Raw genomic sequence first — 24255 nt, forward strand, 5'->3', positions numbered from 1 at the left:
AAAAAAAAAAACACTGCCAGGAAACATTTGGAGTTGCAGTGTCCATAACGAATAAAATAACAGACACTGGCCATGTGCAGCATCCCATGATTGAGGGATTATAGTGACCTGCCTGTGCACTCAACTTCAAGAACTTTTTTGCCATTTGTCAAGTTTTTCCCCTCTGATTTCCACTGCCAAGGTATAGTGAATGAATTGCCACAAAGAACGCAATCCCCAATGTGACTGGCAGTGGTGAAGACCTGGGGGATCATTTACCAGAGAAAATGGTCCAAGGAAACCTGACAAGTCTTGTAAAGCTACAGAATTGGAGTGATATTAGGTTTATATATCAGACTCGCACTCATATGGCTGCAGCCACAGATTTTCTCGAGGTCTCTTCTCTCAGCACAGCAAATACTAATCCTGCTACTCCTAATGACTTCTGACGACTGACAAAGCACCTGAGAACAGCATGTGATAGATCCCAGCCGCTGTTGGACTGAAAATTACTATCATTTGTTCAAGAAAATGGCTTCAGATGCAGCCATTTCTGACGTGAATAGTGGATAAATTGAAAAGGTTATAAAAGTGACTAGCATAGCCAGGCTCTCCGCTGCCTGGTCCTGTGTGTAGTTTTTATCTCATGAAAGCAAAGCAGTATGGATGAGGAGGCAGGAAGCAGTTTAAGCTCCCAGCCTCAACAAGCAGGGCCTGCTCAGGGGGCCAGAGTTTCAGCTCGACTTGCCTCTGTCCTTTGAAAGGTTAATGCTCTGGCCCACTTCAAAACCTGTCGGCCCTATCAACTCCATCTGCCAATTAAATGGAGGGCCTGGGGCTTTGTCTAGAGCTTTGTCCAGGGCCTCTCGCCCTTCAAAATGTTTAGTAAGAGAAATGGCATCTGCCCTGTGGAGAGCTGTGTTCACAATCCACTCATGCCCTAAGTGCACTGCCGTGGGAGAGCCAGGGACAGAAAGTGGATTTCATTTGCAAAGGTGGTGCCGTGATCTCATATGACTGCATTCAAAATGGATGAAAGTGTTTTTGACTCCCACAAGTCAAATAATTGTGAATCAGAGAGAGATCTTCATAACAGACATGCCTTACTCCCTGCTCTTTATGTTCATTAAAAGAATATCTGTAACAAATTAGATTTTTATAGAAATGCTTACCTTGTGTGAGCTGCTGGGGATCTTTGACCACAGATCCATTGACTGAACACAGTGCACCTTCCTGAGGGAACAGAATTACCGTCCCAGCACGGTTTTCAAGCACACAATGTTCACAGAGGAGTCCAGGTCCATGAAGCACTACAATATAATCATAAAAGTGAGGATAATTCTGCTGATGAGTATGTATCGATACTGCAGCTTACAGATGCAATTTTAACTTACCAATATCCTGACTACATGATGCTTCATCACTCCCAATCAATGTTCTGCCCTCCTACAGCAAAAATTAAAGGATCATGATTCAACAACTGCTGTCTGACAAGCAGCACAATTTTAAAAAATTTCATCACACAGGCTGTGTAATTTTTTTAAAGAACTACTAAAATTCATGTTCAATTGTAAAAGTTTAATCTAATCACTTTCAAATAATAGAGGATGATCCCAGTGCTCAGCAGGTTTTCATCGATGCCTATCAGATGAGGTAACTGGCAGTCCAAGACGACTCCACTTCCCTCCTTTCTGAGAGCCACAGTCTCGTCCTACGGGGTACCAAAAATATAAAACAAAAAAAAAAGAAAAAGACCGACTTAATAGCCTGTGGCTGGGATAGTACACAATATAAAATAGAAATGCTGACAGACATTTAATGGCAACCAGCAGAAAACTGAATTCTTTATGACTGCTCTTCATTGCCCGAAGGCCACAGAGAATAGCAGCATGCCAACCATGTGTCACCATGAGGCAGCAGAGTGGCTAACGGCAAGAGAGACACTATAAATCATTCAGATTATCATGGTGAGAGTCAAACTGTATATTGTGTTCAATGGTTCAATAGTCACAGTTCCACTGTCTGTCCGCCTGCCCCCCCCCACCACACACACACGCACAAAGGTTTATACCATGCTCTATCATCCCTGCATATTACTATTAAAATACCAAAGAGCTTGAAGAGTTAACAGGAAACTTAAGCCAGTCATAATTAAAAAATGTGTCAAAGAAGCACTTCATGAAAATTTTTTTTTTTTACTAAATTAATGTGCTCAGTGGTGAGAAAAAAAAACAAACAAAAAAAACTATAAAACCCATTTTCTATCAATTTTTTCTTAAATCATGTTTGTGTGAATGCCACATTTCAAACCAAATAAAAAACATGCAGTATATGCCAATGACTCAAATAAATTGCAAATACCAAGTATGACAGCACATTACATATGGATTCCAACTAACGCAACACAGACTATATCTGGGTTTGGGGGGGGGGGGGGGGGGGGGGGGAAGAAAAAAAAAAAAAATCCATGTTTGCCTTCAAATCCTTTATTCATTTGTATTTAGGTGCCAGTCTCTCTCAAGAAACATAAGTTAAGAAATTGATTTAATCCTTAAAAGCTTTTTATAAAGTGCAGGAAAGCCATATTCAAAATGTCTGATCTGCGTCTTAGACCGCTTCACTGCCTCCAGCAATTGTTGGAGCGGAAATGTGACAGCATAAGTCACATTTATGAATCATGTCTGTCAAGAGGCTGTATTCATCTCCAAATTTTGTATAATTCCATTCTGAACTTGACTAAAAAGACCCAACAAGCTTCAGACAGAATGATCAGATATTGCTTGTTTAATTCCAAAAAATAATACATTTACCGCTGGGTCAACTGTAGGTCCAAACAAAAGAGAAACAACTTTCCCAGCAAGCGTTTAAGGGTTGGCAACCTTTTCCTCCAAGAGCAGAGGCTGTTGGTGTGTAATAACCCAAAGTCTAGCTATGTATGAACCCAAAGTCTAGCTATGTATGAGTCGTGCTATCAGAGGTATTCTTGTGCTAAGCTGATGGACTAATGCCTCATATTGCCACGGATTATAAAAGTACCTCCCCCATGAGGCATAACAGATAATCTCTCACGGTGAATTCAGAGGAAACACTTTGCATAACTTAGTTGCCCTCGCTTTCAACCCCCTCTCGCTCTATAGTATAGATTGGACCGTGAAGTGAGAGACGTGCCCACTGCCAGCACCACCTCACTCATTGGCAGTTGTGAGATGGGAGAAATCCTTTTTTTCTAATGAAGAGGGAGAGGCATCGACCACAGCCCCTGCACTTAATTAAAAGGGATTTTTCACAGACTTCATTAGAGGTGAGGAGCCGCCTAGCAGATTAATGCACTGTGTCACTTTCCTCAGACACCAGGAACAGATGAGATCCTCTTACTTTCTCCTCACATGCACAGAAAGTTGCTCTTCACCACACCCAGTCCCTCAGGCTGTGTGGTATAACCAAGAAAAAGAGAAGAAAAAAAAAAAAAAAAAAAAAAAAAGAGGAAAAATCTGCTTTCAGATCGAGGCAGCTGGTGAACATACTGTAATTATCTGTGACCCAGACCAGTAGATAGGCTTGGGCAGCATTTAGGCTTCCATTAAAAGCTATCATTTTGCAGTTGGGTAGAATTTTAATGAATGAATTTTCATTTCAGTGTCAAGACCACAACCCCCAATACGTAGAATGATCGACAAAGTATCCAAGTAGTATCCAAGTAGTATCTAAGTAGTATCGTTCAGCAGAGCAAGTAAGTTGTAATTATAATTGTAACCATATCAGTAAAGGAGAGAAGTATTAATTCCTCTGCTATAGTGCAAGTTTTTTAGACTGGGAAACACTATTGTGATGAGTCTAGTCCTCTCCAGTCTAGTCCTCCCCAGGCATCAGTAATAAGTGCTGTTCTCCTGACAAAACATATGTTAATGCATTTGGTATAAAGGCAGTGGCTACACACAGTGTTGCACTGAACTCTCCCCAGTACACACACCCTATACCTCACTTCCAGTGCCCTTGCAAGTATGATTCTTGTCAACTTATATTACTATTGCCTTCAACACATGCCTATTAGGAAGTGTTATGTTGTAGATAGATCCCATGTGTCTCTCCTTCGGCACGTCTGATCAGATTACTGCAAGTAGGTCTGAATTTCCCATTGATTGTCGGTCATATCAGAATGATAAGTGGGTGTGTCAGTAGGTCAAACGCCATCATCAGAAAATAATCAAGGTTCCTTCTTGGCGTGGATAACAAAGAAATGCCTGATTGTAGATCACTAGATTCCTCATTTAGTTATGTAATCATCTTGCGTTGCTGACATGCTGTTTTATGCATATTCATTCATAGACGAACTAATAACCATGCTGCAGCTAATATGAGGTGGGCCATTGTAAAGCTGCTGCTGCTTTGCCCAGTTTCTTTTTGGGAAAATGCATCCGCAGGTGTACTTCCTGCTTGGAGAAAGTATTTTTCATACCACCTGCGCTGCCATCTTGTCCGGCTGGAAAGACAATTTTGTTAGCAATGCAGGCTCCTTAGCTCTGCTGCATTGCCAATGTTTTACTGGAAGCTAACCAGTTTTATTATACATTTTGTTTTGTTTTTACGGTTTAGCCTCTTTCTAAACTTGTTCATGATTTCCATTGTAGTTCACCACTGAAGGTGGACTTTTTTTTTTTTTTTTTTTTTTTTTAAATCATGGTTGCTGATCACAGTGTGTGGTGTACAGTTATATGGAGCTTTTATAGTATTGGTTTTCCTTTTTTTTTTTCCCTGTTCAGCAGACAGTGTTGGTGCTTGGGTCCTTTAGGTGGCGTGCACCATCTTGCACCAGGGAGTTGTGTAGCACAGTCTCGTGCGTGCATAATTTTTTATAGATATCTCTATCTATCTATCTATATCTCTATCTATATATCTCTATCTATATATCTATATCTATATATCTATATATATATATATATATATATATATATATATCTCCATTTTAAAACACCATCATATGCTGCCACCCTTATGTTTCCATGAGTCTAAAACATCACCATGATGGAGTCACTTCATTCACCAGTGGGCAGTGCTGAGTTCAGAGTAAGTGGACGAAAGTGTACGTCCTATGTTTCCATTTTCAGTGTCAAATGGGCTTTATTCCTTAAGAACATTCACCTGGGTAACAGTGATTCCCTTTGTTTGTCATAAGAAACTGAGGCTTTTGTTTTATATTACACTGTTCTATAATTAGATTAAAATCCATTCCAGTCATTGTCCTGTTATGTTTCCTGAAAAACTGGAGGGATTTCACCTGATAAAGACAATTCCGTGATTTTGATCAACCAACAAAATTATTCACCCCAAAGTCCAATGGTGACTCGTGTTCTTATTTAACATAATGGGAAGTACTAGATGAAATTTTAAGTGTGAATTTTAATACTTTGGGTTACTAATTGATTTAAAGAACTGTAAAACTGCACCATCACCATAGCACAATGTAAATTTTGATTAATTCAAGATGCCCTGTAGGTGTAAAATAAGGAATGTTTTAAGTCAGTCCATTTCTGAGCACAACTGAAATAGGGAATTTGGTGAAAAGTGAATTTGTCCAATAAGATTACAGAGTTCATGAAATTCTACAAAGATTATGATGTATAACTGATGACACTGAGTCTGACACAAACCAGAACAAGGCTGAAAGTATTTAGAGTTGAGTTATGCTGATTGGTGCATGTTTGGGAAAACGCAAAGAAAGCTAAGATCAAAGACAGGTTGAGGTTCATTTATGTTACATAAATGGAGATTCCTTTCACCACAGTGTTGAAGAGGAAGAGTTAATAGTGTGCCTGGAGAGCAGTATGCAATACTACTTATGGAACAGAAACACTTAGATCTATGTGCATGCGTATATTCTAATTATATAAATGTATACCCCTGCAGAAGATCATCATTTAACTTTTCTCTCTTCCTGCCTTTTTTTGTTCTCTCAATCTGTTACCACCTCTGACTGGTAAGAGGCTGCCCTGGAATCCATCTCATTAATTACTTTCTCTTTGCCACATGCCCTGCAACCAATCTAGGAAGCTGATGATGAATAACTTTGCATTCTACATCTGCTCTGAATGCAAAATCCAAAATTCAGTTCTTACTGCTCTTGGTCAACTTGTTTCTTTCAGACAGATGCAGATGTTTTCATTTGCTTTTGCCAACAGTGACTCCTAAAGTAAACACAGAATATAAGATCAAGTGTTGGACAGCAGGATAATGTTTACCTTGAAAATCATTTTCTGCATGTGAGGACACAAACCATGTCCAACACCCTACAGTCAAACAGGGAAGCTTGATTTGAAGACCAGTAAACACATTTTGAAAGCTTTCTGTGTAATGAGTCATAAATTCCCCCTGAATTTGCTTCTCTGTATGGTGCTGAATGAAGATTCCAAGTGTAATGTCTGTGCAGAATCCCATGCAGGAATTTCACTTTATTTTTCACACTGGCAGAACGCCAATGCATAGAAAGACAAATGTCAAATCCATAAAATAATTTGAGTTTCAGTAACACCAGTGGGCCAACCAGTCAGCAGCACAGTGGCCTTTTTGCCCCGGTGTCAAATTGCATCATGCATAATAGATGAATCCACTTAGATGGTCACAAACAAGGCATATTTTTTCAGCTTTGTGAGTAGAGATGGACAATGTTGCCTCTGAGCATCAAGCCACCAGTGCTGTAATACAACAGCACATTTACAACACTATAAATTTAATTGATAGGCTGGACAGTCAGAGACGAAAGGACCATGTGTCAATAATCAAGATGTATTAATTAGGAGCAGTGGCAGCAACTAATGAGGTTCAGTACGTGTCCATGAATAAAGGGCTGTCAGTAAGAGTCACCTGCTAATTGGCCAATACACAAATGCATGGCTTTACATTCATGCAGTGTGTTATTCAGAATCTTACCAAACTTTAAACTAAAATTTATCCTCACAAAAGCCAGTAGAATTCATTACAAACATGAAACTGTGCAGAGTTTAACAGATTTAAAATCTACACAACTAGCATGTATGACGATGGAAAAAAATCTGACACTTCCCATGACTGGCACACTTGACAGTTCAATGCATAATGCAACAGGCTACTTGGCTGAATGCAGCAAGTTCCACAAACTGACATTTGGTGTCATTTTGGAAGTTGGGCACAAATTCAACAGAAGCAAAGTGCTGAGTGCAAATTCACATTTGGCATCAGTGGACGCTACCCTATACCTGCCCCGAAGCCATATGGTCTCAGTTTTTGTTTTTCAGACTCTTCAAACACTATTTAAATACCATTCTTACTGTGTTATACTTTTAAAATCCATTTAAATAAAAAGAAATGGAAAAATCCAATTCAGTTGCCAGGTATACCCATCCATGATATGGTTGTTTACAAGGCTTGCAGTGACACCAGCTGGCAGGATTACTTTACTGCAAGCAGCATGTCACCCAAAGCTGCCATGCACAGCTTATTGCGTTAAAAATTAAAAATAAACTTTCAAATGCACACACAAAGCGTCTTAACTGAATCCATTGTATAAAAAGGGCACAATATATACATTATCCTGCACATAACTTGCTGTGACATATTAGTAAATACCTCAAGGCAGGGAAATGTTCACTGAAATAAGAGAAGTGATTCACATCTCGATAAAAAATTTAAAAAAAAAAGTATAAATTCAGTTCTTCTCAAGGTCATGTCCAAGAATCAAAAACCAAATTAGCTTTGTGAATCACACACCTAATTGCAAAAAGCATACCTTATATTGGCTGTAAGCAGGAGCTCAAATTTAAAATGCATAAATGAATCACTGCACCTGTAAAAGATTCTCCATTTCCCCACATCTACTGGTCTGCTGCCTGGTCTGTGCTACAACCTGGAGGAGATTAGCACAAATAATGGGTGAGGCATTTAAAACATGCCAATTTCTAAACTTCTCTCCATTTCACTCACCTCTGCCTCATTCTGACACAGCTTTGCCTCATCCTTCACAGAAGTGGACAACTCTCCATGGAAAACCTGCATCAGTGATGAAAACAACCTATAATTGAACCTTGGAATAAAAGTCCTAACAAGCGCACAGGAGTGTCCTACATGCCATTTTTGTGTGCTTGTCAAAATTAAGGACCTGAGAGGCTTCTGCAAGAAGTGTTCGGAGCCTGTTGACCTCTGCCTGCAGCTCTCTGATCACCTTCACACTGCCATCTTCGTTCACCGTGGGAGAGTTCATTATGTTTTTAGCTCGGCTGGCATATCGTAAAGTGCTCAGGGTCTCGCCGTAGTTTACATCAGCAGGGGAAATGGCTGCCATGAGGGGGTTACCATATGAGAGTACACAAATTCAGGACAAGGTAAAAGATTAAGAAAATCTTATGAAATAACCTACTTCCATTTTTAAAAAAAAAACAAAAAAAAAAACAGGTTAAGGACAGTGAACACCTTCAAAAACATATCAAAATGAGTTCATATTACATACTTGCTATCATGGTAGTTAAAGAGTTTCCACCGAGGCTGTCCTTTAGTAGCCAGGTCAGCACAGAGTCTCTGTAAGGAATGAAGATCTGCTTCTTTTTTGCAGATTGCCCACCCACGCCTGGGTCAGCTAAAGGGATGCACAGAAGAAGAAAAAGAAAAGACTCTGGAGAATGCTGCCAATACATGACAAGTTTCATTCAACAGTTCTGCAGATTCATTTTGGAAGGAAAAAAGGCCTTGACCAACTTTAATCATTAAAAAAAAGCCCTTAAGTTTAATACCCAAAGTTTCAATCCAGTAATCATTTTGATACAGCAAGATACTAAAAAAAAAAAAAAAACATCAAATAAAAAAGAAATTTCCAGAAGTGAATCAGTTATACTGCCATTGTAACTTCTTTTACCGAGAGCCGAGATCACACTCCCCAAGGTGACCAGGGACTTGTTGATATTGGCACCTTCCTTCAGTCTGGTGCCTGTGGTTTGTGTAGCATTGGCTCTTTCGCTGCCTGCCAAATCTACCAGGTGGATCTTACTGACTGTTTCATGTGGAAGCTCCACATTAAAACACTTCTGCGGTACAAAGTAAAAAAGAAAAAGATCCACAGGGCCAACTCATGTTCAGTTGAAAAAAAGCATTATGGGAATTGTCAACGTGGTTATACCGACTCCAAATGTATTAAAGAGCTCATGAGAGCTTCCTTTAAGCTCTCATGAGCAGTTTGCAGTTGTAAAACATGCAAATTGGATAAAAAGCATATTTAAGCACTGTAGTGCACCTGGGTAAACCTGATGGTGAAAATGGCATGAGAGCGGCTGCTGAAGTCATTCATGCCTGTGCTGGCTTTGGTACGGTTGGCATCACCAAGAACAATCAGGTCCTCCATGTCGCTGTGGTTGTGAACCACATACGTTGAAAGATCTACAAAACAAATTGTATGTTTCTGTATGAGACTAAACAAAAAAAAAATTTTTTTTTTCTTTAAAATCAGACAAAATGGTCATGGGATTAAAAACAACATAGCGTATTACTTTCTACATAAGGTCCATCCTTTGGGTGCTCCCTCACTTTCAAGCCTGCACCATCTGCGGATGGTGATCTTTTGAGAAGATCCTGCACACGTTCATTGTAGATCTCCAGATAGCTTTTGCACAGAAGAATAACCAACAAAACACTAATTGATTATACTGGAAATTTATCAATAGCCTATTGGCAAATGCAAACCAGTTATTTAAACACAGCTCAGCTACATAGGAGAGTGATTGAGAACAGCAAGATTACAGAAATAATATGGACAGATGTTGCATTGTGTTGTTGCTTTAATGTCTTCTACACAAGACTGAAGTTTCCGTTGCTTATTGGTTTTCTAGGGCTTCACAGACAAATTCAGCTGAGATTCATATTGAAAACATGTCATGTTTCCCAAAGAACTGGACCAAGACCAGAACCCTGAGGCACAGTATAAAAACACCGATTTGTTTAGATTACATAACATGGACATAAACTGGAATCTATTAGTGTAGACTGGTTTAAATTGTATCTAAGTCTAATGACGATATACTTAAACATAACCTGTAATTCCAGTTGGAGGGTTCACAGTGATTGTTTAGCAGTAACAGCATACACAGCAGTCTTATTTTTACTTTGATGGTTTTGGTCAAAATGGGGTTTCCTACTGAATAGTCTAGCTCAAAGATTTACTGCCAAAGACTATTTGGACAAGAACAGTTTTTAAAAAAATAAATGAAAAATAAAACTTTTGTATTTTTCTTTTAGATCCAGCTTTTTTTTTTTTTTTTTTTTTTTTTTAAATTCAATTTGCTTCTCTGACAAATTGATATAAAATCAGTATCACATGTTGCTCACTGGGTTTTGAATCATTCAGATCTTTTCATTGCTCAATGATCTTCAGGTTTTACAAAATATTGATTTTGCACCTCTTGCTGAAAGTCAGCCTTATTCTGAGCTTTTCTTTCTGTCTTTATCCCTTCAGCCTATACTGTAAATGAGAAGTGGCTCCTAGAAAATATTAAACTGAAGGTTGTTTTTTTTTCTTGATTAACACACAAAGCCATATTTAAGATTGATATGGCATATCTAATAAAGACAATAAATAAAATATCTTTTTCCTGAAAACTGATTTATTGAAATGCTATTGAAATATTTCTCAGACAATTTGGGGCACAGCGCAACACCTTCCTAATGAAATAATTTCTGAAATATTGAAATATTTCAAAGGTTTAGTTGGACATTAGCTGTCATGGGGGCTCACCTGGCCTCAGTATGGAATGACACTTCCTCACTGTTTCTTTGAGATATTTCTAGGAACAAACCCTCACAAATCCTTGGAATTAAACCTTGGTCCTCCTAATAAAAAAAAATTAAAAAAAATTAAAAAATACATTTGTCATAACCCACATAAAATCTTAGAAAAAAACACACACACACACACACACACACACACACACACACACACACACACACACACACACACACACACACACACACACAAAATCAAAAATGATGATTACATTTTGATCCTATTTTTATTTCCTTTCTTAATATGTCTGTCCACGCTATGCTGTAACCACAACTCAGCATTTGTGAAGACTGCTGAACAACATAAACATCAGCTCATCTAATATGGAGTCATTGAAGCATAAAAGCAATTCCAGTCTGAGCTGCATGCCCTCTTGTTTTTAATTACAAAATAAAAGATAGTAAGCATTAAGAGCCATATGTAATTATCTGCAGCGTTGACATCAGCTCTGCTGATGACCTTGCACATGTGCCTTAGCAGACAAGCAGAAACCCAACACAATGTAAAATTTTGATTGCAGTTCAAGGTGAGGCAGTTTAATCGGTCGCTGCACTAAAACTTTTCTGATTAGGGAGAGAAATCAGTCTAATGAGGTAGCATTCAGTTATTTTAAACTGATAAGGGCTCAGTCTATTAAAGCTAGAATGGTCTGCAATCCATAGTGTTGAAATCTGTAAATCTTCTGATCTCTAATGATTATTGAACACAACTAGTGTTGTAAACCTGGTCCAACACGTAACTTGGTGTCACTTTTTTGTTTTCTTTAAGAGAAAAATAAAAGAAAAGGTGTCCATGTTAATCATTGACAGTTAATTAAGTATTTCACAGAAAAATATTCATTATTATAAAACTTGGATTTCCATGATAATACCAATATTGCAGTATGGTAAGATTAATAAAAATGCTAAGAGAATCTTACTTTATCACCCATCATAGTGTAAGACTTTCCTGAGCCTGTTTGACCATAGGCAAACATGCAGGCGTTGAAACCTTTAAATGCAGCTTTTAAGACATCTGAGCCTAGATCTTGGAATATCTGAAATATAGAAAAGTGTAAATTATCAGGATAAAAGGGAACAATTTGCACGTGTACATAATAGTTTACTTTGCAAGATCGGCCAAAGTCCTGCAAAATAATTTAACAATAGGAAGAAAATACTTACTCTCTCTTGAGATGAAAATGTTGGGCTATTTTTGTCAGATGAATCATAGGAGTAGTCAAATGAAAAGGTTTTCCCTTCATCTTCCAGCTTGTCTCCGTCAAAAGCTAATGGCTACGATTTAAAGTACGTTCATATTTAATAATGACTTCTAACATGCGTTTCAAGCAGTGCAAATTTACCTTATAAATAGATGTTCTGTTCCCATCCATGTGAATTATCTTCTTAGAAGACAATTGCTTTTCTCTGTGAAAAGATCGTTAAGGTGGCAAGACTTCTATTTTAAAAGTTTGCGTCAATAAGTGCCGCAATTCTTGTACCTACCTTTTGTTCAAAGGACGGACTCGGACCGCTACCTTAACCGAAGACATTACTTACTCAAGCAGACAGAAGATTAAAGCTTTCAATTCTCCCACCCTTCTTCTCACATCTTCTGAATAATTTTCTGCCTTCCTTGCTAATCTCTTAATTATCGCACCTGAGGCTTGACCTGTCCTCAGTTCTGGGTGCAATGTACAAACGAGCCGCTAGGGTGCGCCTCATGCACGTCTTTTTCAGGTTCCCGAAAAAAAGAAAGCATATATTTACATTCGTCAGACTGTAGCTTGAGTTTTTGGTTTGGGTTTTTTTTAAGTCAAGCTATAAATTGACATAAAATACGTGACATGGCATGACATGAACTTTTAATATGTGCTGCGTTTGCAAGTCAAAGCATTGGCAAGGTCAAACGCAGCATTTTTTTTGTTTGTTTGTTTTTAATTCCCATGATGCAGTGCGGTAAAGCCCAAGCGCGGACATTCAAAAATATGGCAGCGCATTCTACTGCATTAAAGCCAGCGTTGAGTTCAGAGGACACCGAAAATGCGTCCACTGTTAAAGCTGGTGATGTTGGGGCTAAGAGGCGCCTCTCGTTTTTATCTACAAAAGATCTTAGCGCGCTAGAAGTATCAAATATTGCTAATTCAGACTTCAGTGTACAGAGCTTTCTCGATGACTCAAATTCATGGCCACTTTCTGCTCTGGAGATCACCGAACAACTTTCACCAGTGGCCTTCGACACATTTTTAAACGAGAAAAATGCTGTTAAAGACGAAGATTTGCTTCCTAAACACAATGAAGCAAACACCACAGCCAAGGACAACCATAGCATCATTCAAGGTAGGTGATCAAACCAATGCAGATTTCTAAGTTTTACATCTGATGGCCGTCAATTTAACTGGTTCAGTCATCCATCGGGTTAAACGAAACTTACTGTTATCGTGTTGGTGATCACCTTGATTCAATTAAATATTCATTTTTATTTTTTGTGGGGTTGTTTTATATAGTATCTAGTTTCTTTAAACGAATATATATTTAACTAAGATATATATGAGTTATACATATAGTATATGTGCTATATTCTTAACAGAAAATACAGGTTGGATTAACAGGAAAGTAGTTTTAGCAATCTAACATAGCCAACATAGAGAAACACAGCAAACTAAAAACCTAAAACAGAGACAGTTTCTCCACAAAGACTACAGTGAAAACCAAACTTGTATAGACACGCAGGTCTGTGATAAAAGACAGGTAAAACATGTGAGATCAACTAAGGGGAGGGTAAACACAAGAAATAAAACTGACTACATAGGCTAGACAAGGAGAAAATATATTTTAAATTAGGACAAACTAGGCGGGATGTGACAAAAAGAAAACAGCACAAACTGGGCTGTGCTGAACTGCTGGGCTGACCCAGACCCTTTCTTCTGCTGGACCATTGCTGTCAAAGGACTGAAGTGCCACGACGGGCCACAACTTTGGCTTTCTTCAATTCCCTAACCATAGCAAAAAATATGGTATTAATCAGGTAATAGTGTAGTAAATTTGCTAAATTGATACATTTAAATTCACAGGAGCCAATGATGGATTAGAACATGAAAACATTCTGTCCAAATAAATTTGTGACATTTTAATCAAATACTATTAACACATTTAAATATTTTGACTAGGGGTGGGACTAAATTAAAAGAAATAATCTAATTATTTAAATTGACACAGAGTTCACAACATGTTGCAGGACACTTAACTTTTTAATATTTTAATCACACAGTTCATTTATAAAAATTAATATGTGACAATCTGGTCCTATATGAGATGTGATCACCTCCTGCAGCTTAGGACGGGGGAGGGGCTTATGCAGCTGTAGCTGTTCACGGAGTGGAGTTAACTTTACATACTTTCACGTTAGCATCAGAAGTCTCTAATATCACCAGAAAAAGCCGGTACATGTGTTGACAGTCCCCTTTCTTTTAGAGCCACGATATGGGTCTAAATAATCACTAAATATAACGGAAAAGCTACTAAGTTATTAGCGGAAGACTGTGTGCATCAGTATAATCGGTGTTGAAGAAAACTGTACCGACAAATGTTCCGCAATGACTTGTTTTTTTTCCCTTTAACTTTTTTTTTTTTTTTTTTTTTTATCTGTTAACACTGCGGTGTGACTGAAGTGAATGCATATTAATGAAGGCAGGGCCAAGCAGAGGGATTATGATTTGTGGTCCACGGCGCTACTGCTAGTTTGAATTGAATAAATTATTTATTTGACTTGGGGGACGCAGCTCAGCCCTGAGGTGGAGATGGGCTCCGGCCCACTATATATATATATATATATATATATATATATATATATATATATATATATATATATATATACATACATATACATACATATACATACATATATATATATAACTGCTGGGCTGACCCAGACCCTTTCTTCTGCTGGACCATTATATATATATATATATATATATATATATACATATACATATAAATTTTCTTTTTCCTTTTTCATTTAATAGATTTTTTTCCCCTACAAAGCACTTGGTCCTGTGCATGAAATGTGCTGTAGCCTTCAAATAAGCTTTCCTTTGGTTTACAACGTGTGTCCCCACTGCGTTTTATGATGAGACATTTATGTAATCAAATGTTAAGGAGATAAGTTTTCAAAATTTTAACCACAGTTGCAAGAATTTTTTTTAGCTCAACTTTTGTCAAAAGGGTTAAAAACTGCTTGAAAGTGAGAAGACCTTCTTATGTATTTAAAAAAAGTATGCTTTTATGATAATCATGATCATTAGTCTAATATGTAACATTCTACTCAGCCAGTGTTTGAAGGTCAGGAGGACACAAACGTTTTTTTAAACTATTAAAGTTAAAGGGTTGAGTAGCCTACTTTAGATATGTGACATTATAAAAATAAAATGGCATTTTTGTTTCTGCACATTTAAATAAAACAAGTAACTTAAATATATATTCTAGATTCCCTTACACACACTAATTCATGCACACACACAAACAGAAAGCAAGTCCTCCCCACCAATTTCTCCCTCAATCCCTATTATAGTCCAACAATAACTCCAACTGCTATTTGCTGTTTTTTTAACTCAATGTGGCAATGAAATAATACTAATAAAATTAAACATAATGAGAATAAAAATTATCTGGCTTGACTGCTGTGAGGAAACAATATTTGGGGATTGACCAACACTGGGAACTAGTCCACACCTGACCATACAGATGCCACCACAGGAACCACCCTCACCCTGACCAGGGTGGTTCCTGTAGTTGGGGTATTAAAAAGTTAAAAATAAAAAAATTTTAAAAAAAAAATAAAAAACTTAAAAGTTGGGGTGTAAACATATGTAAAAAAAAAAAAAAAAAAAAAAAAAATTATTAATAATAATGTTGTAAAATAGGAATAAATTAAACAAACAAATAAATTGGAAAAATAATTCCATAAAAAATTAAGAAATGAATAAAGCACAAATACTTAGACATACAAATACCTACAACATATATTCAGTTACAGCTAAAGTAAAAAGTTAGGCCTGAAGACATTAAAAAAAAAAGAAAAAAAAAGAAAAAAATCAACAGATTCTCATTTAAATTTGAATCCCTAAACCCCCATGAAAAGTTGTAAAATTTGGCACACACCACAAGCCCAGCAAAAATGTTGATAATCTATGGTCCACATACACTCCAATGCAAATATGGCTCTACAGCGCCCCCTAAACACAAAAAAAATCCACAATGAATTGGGTTTTGAAAATCTAATTTGACGTAGGGCAACATGTTTGCACACGTTGAACACCCCAGAACAAAGGTCATTCAAACTCTTGTTGCCATGGCATTCTCATTCTCTTAGAGTTTATGCCCATTTTTTTCTGCCAGCATGAGGCACGGACCATGTGTGTGTGAATGTTGAATTAAGGTGTGTACCTATTGCAACAGACCTGACAAGTACCTAACTAATGATGGAGGTATTTGCTTACATGACTCTCACTTGAAGATTTTTGCTTATATGACATTCTATGTACTGGGAGGGTTCTTAGGTGAAGGCAACAGTGACATATAAGTGAGATAAGGTTTACAAGAAACATAAATCCTAAAATATTCATAGATGAGCTAAAAGAGTCCAGAAAAAAACCAATCATTACAAGTATTACTGCTTCCTAATGAACAGCACATGAAAACCATAAAAATGAACCAGGCCAGTGGCTAATTATTCTGTTCCTTCTTACTTCCTAACCCTCTTAACTGCTTAATTAGACTGTGTTAAAGAGAATTGATGGATGGAGTCTTTTGCTCAGATCCCTCTGTTTTTACCCTAATAGCAAGGACCTAAACAGAATTCCACAAAAAATGTTCTTAATTAATTAAATAACTTGAGCTTGCAGTGCTGAACATTTCATATTCAGTTGAATACCGACAGTATTATTTTCTCTGTCATATCAGATTTAATACACTGCAATAGCTCACATAATCTATTAACTTTTTTGGTTTTCCTATAAGAAATTGTTGTTGTTTGCAAGCTTTTGGGAGCTTCAACATAAATGAGCTCACAACGCGACAAGAACGTAATTAAAAGAACAATACAACATTCATCTTAGATTATTTTGCTACCTCGGAATGTCAGCTAATACGTTTTAGGAGATTTTGCAGCATTTAGATTTCCTTTAATACACCAGATAGTTGCTTCAAGACTTCTAGCTGGTGTTGCCACATAAACTGAAACTACTGACTATTCAATAGGACAGTGTAGAATCATGACTGAAGGGTGCAATGCCATTTAGGATCTATATATTCCTTAAGGAAATTATTTTTATTGACCAAGCTAAGGGCTTATGGTTTTTGTCATGAAAATAATGGAGAGAATTGGGCTTTCTGTGAAGAAAGTCTTTTAATGTGAGCAAACGCAATCATCAGTGGCAGACCCGTATTAAGATTAATTGAAAGCGTAAAGTCCGTTTTTCTTTTATAAATGTAAAGTTCCCACATATTACCCTTACCTAACACACCACAAATGCAGTTATTTTTTACTTGTGATAAAAGAATTATCTAACATGTTCAATGAAATAAGTCAAGGCGAGTCCCAATTTTTATTTTTAGCTAAAATTTAAAATTTGACATTAAAACACACAGAAGGGTTAAAGGCAAGGCAAGTTTATTTGGATAGCACAGTTCAACAACAGGGTGATTCAAAAAAGGTGGTGTAATGTTCAGTGTTATGTAGGTTAAAATAGACAAAAAGCATCAAAGGTGGGACATTTTTTTTCACTATCTGATGCAGAGCCTGATAAATTTGATGAAAAATGGACTTCCAAATCATACTGTAGGCTACTTTGATGGGTTGTTTGGATTGGAAAAGAATCTTCTCCATCGCCAGATCTATATGGTCTAGTTTACAGGATAATTAGCTCCTTGACTTTATCAGAGTACTAGTCCTTAAGTTTAATCAACATGACTCAAATTGAGCAGTACTGGTCCATTCCTTTCACCTAATGATGTTGTTTTGATTCTGTACAGATGGCACACAGGATTCCCCCGTGAACACCTGTAAACAACACACCAACACACAGGAAAGGGATGCTGAGGTGTTGAGAAGAGCACAGGAGGAAGGCTGTGTGAATGTGGTCCTACCTGGCAAAGTAACTCAAGATGCCTGCTACCGTTTTGTCAGTGAGATCTTCAAATGTATTCTCTATCAGAGGCAGCAGCTGCCCATGACGTATGACCAGCTTGTTTACTCTCAAACGAAGCAGCAAGCTTCAGTGCAGGTGAAAAGCTAATGTTGTAGAGCTTCTAGTTGTTGTCATATAATGAAACATTGAAAATTTGGGATGAACTAACAGTGTTTGGGGGATTTTATGCTTTTCAGGATAAAGATGCAGTGAGTAGGAAGCCAGTGCAGTCTGCAGATATGGACTGGCGTAAATGTCAACAGACCCTTCAGGAGCTGGAGGAGCTGCTGCATCACTTGGAGGGGCTTTTTTCTCTAACCAGAGTTCCCCGTGTGTTACTGTTAATGGGGGGCTCCCTGGTTCTCCCCAAAGAGCTATATGAGATCAACATGGAGGATCTGGTACTGGCTGGAGGAGATCAGTGTCTTCGAGTTTCATCATGCTTAAGGCAACTCTTCCGCACTCTTTTTGTTGCCGATCTCTTGTCTGACACCAAACCTGTTCGCTTAATGCCCACCACAGTCTTAGTGCTGGCTCACAGGGATTGCGGTGTGGGCTGGTTCCACCCTAAACTACAATTTAAAGTCCCAACTCGAGTAAAAAAGCAGGTCATTGCTCTGTCCACTGACCCCAGCATCTGTACAGAACCAAAATTAGAGCGGTCAGACTGGGAAGATTATGTGTGGTTTCAGGCACCCATGGCAGTGAAGGGCTTCAGTAACTGACCCAGTTATGTAATCTTCTCTCTGCTACCTAGGTAATGAAATTTGTTTTAACGGAAGTTCCAGTGAATATTGGACTTAAATTTGGAACAAAATGTACATCTAATTTTTTTTTCTTACAAACAATAGTAAGTTTTGAGGCATGAACAGTATGTTGTCTTTTTTAAAGTCTTCTAAAATACAGAATGAATGTTTTCTCAAGCTGTAGCTGGCAGCTGATGACAGCGTTGTTTTATTTATTAATGAATTTTCACTAGTTTCCATTTACATCAAGAACAGCAACATGGAATATCAGTGCAATATATATTTTTTTTATTGAGCATAACTTGAAAGGTTTCGTGAATTACAAAGCTTTTGTTAATCCAATCTAAGGACATACCAGTGTGCCAGTATAATCAGCATGAACATGTTTACATTTACTAAGCAGTGTAGCAAATCAAGCAGTAAGATGCATTGTGGTTTACAAAGGCTCTAAATAACAATGATTTGTATGTTAACAGTGTGGAAAATCAGTTATCAATAAAAAAGAAAAAAAAGAGGAAAGAAACCGGCCGCACTGAGAACATTTGAGTCCTTAGAGCTTCTCCACTTTTTTAACAAACTGGATAATGTCACTGGCAAGCAGCTGGGGCTCCTCAAAGGCAGCGAAGTGGCCCCCCCGAGGCATTAAGGTGTAGGAGTAGATGTTCCGATACTTAATCTGCGCCCATGACTTTGGGCAATGCACAAACTCATGTGGGAAAGCTGCCAATCCGGTGGGGACAAATACCCCCGTCCTAGAAGAAGAAAGAAATTCTATTAATGCCATTGCATAAAACACTAAAGAGCCATGTCATATTTGCTAAATAAAACTCAATTGTGAGCGTTTTGCTCCATACTTTGCATCAATTCTTTTGTCAGGGTTATTCTTGAAGTTCTCCTTGTAGAAACGCATGGAGGATGTGATCGAGCCTGTGGTCCAGTAGATCATAATATTTGTCAGCAGGTCATCCAGGCTGTATTTTCTGTACAAAAAAAAAGTATTTTTAAATAATTAAAAATATATTGCTAAATCTCTAAAACTAAATCAAGACTACTTTCTATTTAGGGTTTCTTGTAGGGGTGATGGCGCTCGGATGAGAGGCAAAAGATGTACAGAGGATTAGAAGCACTCTGAGCACAGACCTCTGACAAGCAGCTCATTTTCACCCATACTGGGAAGAATCTTTAATACTGCTGTTTGCTGTTAAAGTATTTTTCATTTCATTCCACAATTAATTTCAGATCACTCCCTAAATTTAATAAAATCTAATTTAGACTAAGACTCACAAAATCCACCCTGTAATTTTTTTGTAATCTTGCAAACAGACAAAAATACTGATTAATAAAACCTCCTTTGTGTAGGTAATAAGTCCATAAGACTTTGGATTAAGCTAGTATGATAAGTAGGATGCATCTACATGCATATTCCTCGTGTACCTCTCCAGCCCACCATCTGGCAGATCTTTGTATTTCTTGTCTGTCCAGGTGGAGAACTTTTCCAGAATGTAAGCTGCCAAGCCGACAGGAGAGTCATTCACTCCACAGCCTGCAAACAAAGAAGTGTGGTAATAAAAAATAAATAAAATAAAAACTGGAACAGCTACTTTGTTTTATGGGTTATAAATCATTCAGCTTATTTTTGACATTTCAACGTTGTTTACTTGATCATCATCGGCCAGATTGCTTTAGCAAATTTGAATGTTCTCACCTACGGAGTCTGGCTTAGTGGCCTGAATGTGCATGTAGCCAGTTTCCGTCAGGATTTCATAGACATTCTTCTCAAAAAAAGGGAACAACAGGCGAACGTCTTCACGACTGAAGCCCACCAGGAAGGGCAGATAAGGACCAATGATCAGAGACAACAACACTTTGAAACTCCTTGGTGACAAAGGCATGTTTAGGTGAAGACCTCGCACACAGCTGGGAAGGAAAAGTTGAGAAATAGTTATCAACAATGATTGTGTATCAAGATTGGACCATTTTTATCAGTGTCATTCTTAAGGAATTTGTTTTGTCATCGCTTTTGAGTGCACACAGTCTCACTGCAGATTAATACAACAGTGTCTCCTTTAACAAACGAGTTAGAAATTCAACAAATGTGATGACTTGTGCCTTATTTTCTCAGGGATAGTTTTGCACGTACTCTGGCTTCATCTGTGACATGTTAGTGGTGATAAGTGAGCCCCAGTCTCCTCCTTGCAGATAGAACTGGGAGAAGCCCAAGCGATCCATCAGTTTCAGGAAAACTCGTGCAGCAGCCAGGCTATCAAATCCTAAAGAAATGCCAATGGCACATTTATAAATACGTGCAGTTCAAGCTAAGAAACATTCATTTAGAATGATTTACCTTTTTTATGAGGGGCTTCTGAGAAGCCATAGCCAGGAATGGATGGGATTATGATCTCAAAAACAAAACCATCATGGTTCTGTGTCAGAAGCGGGACTATCCTGTAAAATTCATAGAAGGAACCAGGCCAGCCATGAACCAGCATAAGAGGCAGAACCTTCTGTCTCCCACTTTGAGGTGGGCGCACGTGGATGAAGTGCACATCCAGCCCTGCAAAAGAATAAAATGTATGCAGATTCTTGGCACACCTCACATTAAAACAGCCTGTTTATTTGTGGAGTTTTGGGTACCTTCAATTTTGGTTTTGAAGTGTGGATACTTGTTAATCTCTGCCACCTGCTTTTTCCAGTCAAACTCGTTCCTCCAATAGGAAACCACTTTCTTTAGATAAGTGGAGTTGAAGCCATACTGGAAGTTGCTATCTTCTAATGGGTCGCTGTAGCGGGTTTTTTCAATGCGCTCATGGAGATCCTGTTTAATAAAACCTGCTTGGTATAACTGTAATAGTGGCTTGTACATCTTTACATGGCAGTTACATCTTTAATGTCAATAAAAGTTAGTTTAGCTGCTCAAAACTACCTCAATCTCTTTGTCCGAGGTTTGCACTGTAAAGGGATAGATTTTACCATCCTCCGACAGTGGCTTCTCTCCTGCACCCCACCACCCATTACCAAAAGGGATAGTTTTCACTTGTTTTCTTCTGAGCATTACATATGCCAGGACTCCGCCAACTACTACAGCGGTCCCGATGAGGACCTGCTGCTGGAAAACCTCCAGGCCAAAGAAAGTGTCCCTGCAAACACCAAGGGGAGAAAGAAAACATTAAGAATCTCATCTCTGATAGTAACTTCACTTTTAATGTCGAATGGCTGGAAAATATTTCTTACTTCAAAAGTTGTAGTCTCTGCATTGTGTAGTTCCAGACGTGGGCGTTCACAGGTAACTTTGGACCTGCACGGACACAGGTCAAAAATGTTTAATTTCCTTAAAACTGCTTCGAAAGTTGTGGCTGCAGAGCGTTTAAACGTACCTTGTTTAGTGTCACGTTTGAAGTGTCTTTTGGTTTTTTGATGCTGTTTTAATCTTCCAAAGTCAAGTAGTCAAAAACGGGAGTTTAAACGAAATCCAACTGCGATAAGCTGTGGACGGGAAAAAGTCAGACGGACGTCTGCGTTGAAGTGATTGTTGATTGGTTACGTGATACGCCTCTCCTTGTCCGAGCCACGTGACGTTGCCTCTTATATAAAAGTCGGCGTCCAGGGTGTATTCCTCATTCTTGTTTGTGATCGTACGCCTGATTTCAGAACAATGCAGTGGAAGATTGTTTTCCTCTTCCTGGCGGCTGTTTTCACCGTTGGGTTCAGTGGCATGCCAGGGGGGCCACAAGATGCTAACATCGGCGACGAGGGTGTCCAGAATGCTCTGAATTTCGCCGTTGCGCAGCACAACAGACGCAGTAACGACATGTACCTCCGCCGGGTGACCGAGGTCGTCAGGGCTCAGACTCAGGTTGGTAACGTTTGGACTGGGGATTTTCTTTCAGTTTTAGGTATAACAGTAAATTTTGTGCTGAAATCAAAGAATAGTTTATAAAAACGCGCACTGTCCTGTTGGTAACAGACCGAGCCGCTAGGCCTCACGACGCCTTCACTGCTTGTGTTTTGTTTTGAAAGCTGCTACATTACTGTATTTTTTTTTTTTTTTTTTTTTTTTTTTTTTAACCTGCTTGATTTGAATATGTGTATTTTCTACGTGTTACTACTTTTTCCAGGTTGTTGCTGGTATGAAGTACATCATAACTGTGAAAATGGAAAAAACCGGCTGCAGAAAGCAGCGAGGTGATGAAGAATGTGAACTTGCAAGTGGTGCAATTAAGACTCCGGTAATAACTTTTTTTTTTTTTTTTTTTTTTTTTAAAAATCAACTTTTGAGACAATCTCCAATTAGCTGACCCAGTGCTGAAACATTACATTGCTGTAATTCTCTTGTGCTATTAAGAACTACAAACATGCTTTGTTTACCTGTGGGAAAAAAAAAAAATCCCTGTTCTAATCATCTTGAACTTCACTTTTTCAGCCTTACCAGTGCGTATTCACTGTGTGGAGCCGTCCATGGATGAATGACATCAGGCTGCTTGAAGAGAAATGCTAAATGGAGAACTACATGGAAAATCACCCATACTGGGATTGTTTTCAGATTGACTTTTATTTCCTTAAATACAATCTCCTGTAGAAAAATTGCAGATCTTTTAGCACATTTTTTCTTATCTGTTACTTAACTGTAAGCTTATTACAAACTTCAAACTATGCAATGCAGAGATTCATCAGAGAAGAAATCCTGTAATGGTCATCATTCAATTAAGGAAATAAAATTTATGCATATCTGATTGTTGATTATTTGAATAAAACCTGCACAGTTATGAAATTATTCTTGTTTCAGAACTTAAATTAACTTGTCCATTGAATTTTGTTATTTATTTTAACAGGTGCTCTTCTTCACTTTGACCTCAATTCTTTAAGTGATTTCTGTTAATTATCTTGCATGGATGATTACTCAGGATTCAATGCTCTGACTTTAATTTGATTTTGGGCCACTAGCATTTTTTTAAAAAGTTCTTTTCAGTAACTTTAATATCAAACCATCAAAAAGTGAGCTAAAAAAACTTCATGTAGCATTTTATGTACACATGAGGTGGATATTTATAACTTTTTAAAGGGACTTTACAGGTAATGGAACAAGTTTATGCTCCACCTATATACTATGAATGTTGGACACTAAACTACAGTAGACTGATCCAACGGTAATCATTCTGAAGCATTTTATTAAAAGCGTTTATCATCCTGGACCTCTGGTCAGGTCCAGCAGTACTATGTAAACTCAGAAAAAACAAACATTTATTCAAAATAAGATGAATGCGGCCTTTATAAAGTTCTTCTTGATAAAGCAAATTTGCTCAGCACAGCACAAATGCCAGACCATCATTCTGGTTGCTATAATGCTGGACAAGACAAGTTTAAAAACAGAGAGAGGAGCTAACAGTGGTGGGTATACTGCAACATGAAATTACAATGTCACTTTAACTTGTTAGATTTTGTCTTCTGTCAACATGAGAACAGTACAAAGTTTAATATCCCTAACTGGGTGTTAGCATATTGGTACTTTTTAGACTACTCATTTTACCCTGTTAAAGACGTCAGTAGCTGTGAAAGATAAATTTGAAGCTATA

General features: G+C 37.9%; 4 protein-coding genes across 4 annotated transcripts; 2 read left to right on the top strand and 2 right to left on the bottom strand.

Annotated features, from left to right (window-relative positions):
- Positions 1-713: 713 nt before the first annotated feature.
- Positions 714-12477, bottom strand: kif16bb (kinesin family member 16Bb; the record flags this gene model as incomplete). Its single annotated transcript, XM_079248753.1, has 10 exons — positions 714-928; positions 1152-1212; positions 1571-1690; positions 7933-7998; positions 8108-8283; positions 8456-8581; positions 8858-9026; positions 9233-9375; positions 9486-9598; positions 12413-12477. 10 exons carry the CDS (start codon positions 12475-12477, stop codon positions 714-716), a joined length of 1254 nt encoding a protein of 417 aa, XP_079104879.1.
- Positions 12478-12701: 224 nt separating this feature from the next.
- mad2l1bp (MAD2L1 binding protein) lies at positions 12702-18664 on the top strand (the record flags this gene model as incomplete). The annotated part of the gene is made up of 3 exons (XM_079248754.1): positions 12702-13092; positions 17785-18035; positions 18137-18664. 3 exons carry the CDS (start codon positions 12702-12704, stop codon positions 18662-18664), a joined length of 1170 nt encoding a protein of 389 aa, XP_079104880.1.
- A 320-nt stretch (positions 18665-18984) lies between these two features.
- On the bottom strand, positions 18985-22219 carry ephx5 (epoxide hydrolase 5). The gene is made up of 10 exons (XM_079249237.1): positions 22060-22219; positions 21917-21980; positions 21609-21822; positions 21320-21500; positions 21030-21239; positions 20826-20955; positions 20391-20602; positions 20120-20228; positions 19540-19665; positions 18985-19437 (listed from the first exon to the last, which is right to left on the bottom strand). Exons 2-10 carry the CDS (start codon positions 21937-21939, stop codon positions 19236-19238), a joined length of 1407 nt encoding a protein of 468 aa, XP_079105363.1. The 5' UTR covers positions 21940-21980; positions 22060-22219; the 3' UTR covers positions 18985-19235.
- Positions 22220-22256: 37 nt separating this feature from the next.
- Positions 22257-23456, top strand: cst3 (cystatin C (amyloid angiopathy and cerebral hemorrhage)). Its single transcript, XM_079249238.1, has 3 exons — positions 22257-22538; positions 22801-22911; positions 23106-23456. Exons 1-3 carry the CDS (start codon positions 22338-22340, stop codon positions 23178-23180), a joined length of 387 nt encoding a protein of 128 aa, XP_079105364.1. The 5' UTR covers positions 22257-22337; the 3' UTR covers positions 23181-23456.
- The last annotated feature ends 799 nt before the right edge of the window (positions 23457-24255 follow it).

This window comes from Telmatherina bonti (assembly GCF_933228915.1).
Source record: "Telmatherina bonti genome assembly, chromosome: 11".
In the NCBI taxonomy this organism is placed as follows: domain Eukaryota; kingdom Metazoa; phylum Chordata; class Actinopteri; order Atheriniformes; family Telmatherinidae; genus Telmatherina; species Telmatherina bonti.

Bases quoted from the DNA above. Each gene is read 5' to 3' on its own strand.
- cst3 (XM_079249238.1), top strand. From the start codon at position 22,338: ATGCAGTGGAAGATTGTTTTCCTCTTCCTGGCGGCTGTTTTCACCGTT. The intron at 22,539-22,800 runs GTTGGTAACGTT...TACTTTTTCCAG, and splicing joins TCGTCAGGGCTCAGACTCAG to GTTGTTGCTGGTATGAAGTA. The intron at 22,912-23,105 runs GTAATAACTTTT...TCACTTTTTCAG, and splicing joins GTGGTGCAATTAAGACTCCG to CCTTACCAGTGCGTATTCAC.
- ephx5 (XM_079249237.1), bottom strand. From the start codon at position 21,939: ATGCAGAGACTACAACTTTTGAA. The intron at 20,603-20,825 runs GTACGTGCAAAA...TTTCCTTCCCAG, and splicing joins ATGTCACAGATGAAGCCAGA to CTGTGTGCGAGGTCTTCACC. The intron at 19,438-19,539 runs GTATGGAGCAAA...TTCTTCTTCTAG, and splicing joins GACAAAAGAATTGATGCAAA to GACGGGGGTATTTGTCCCCA.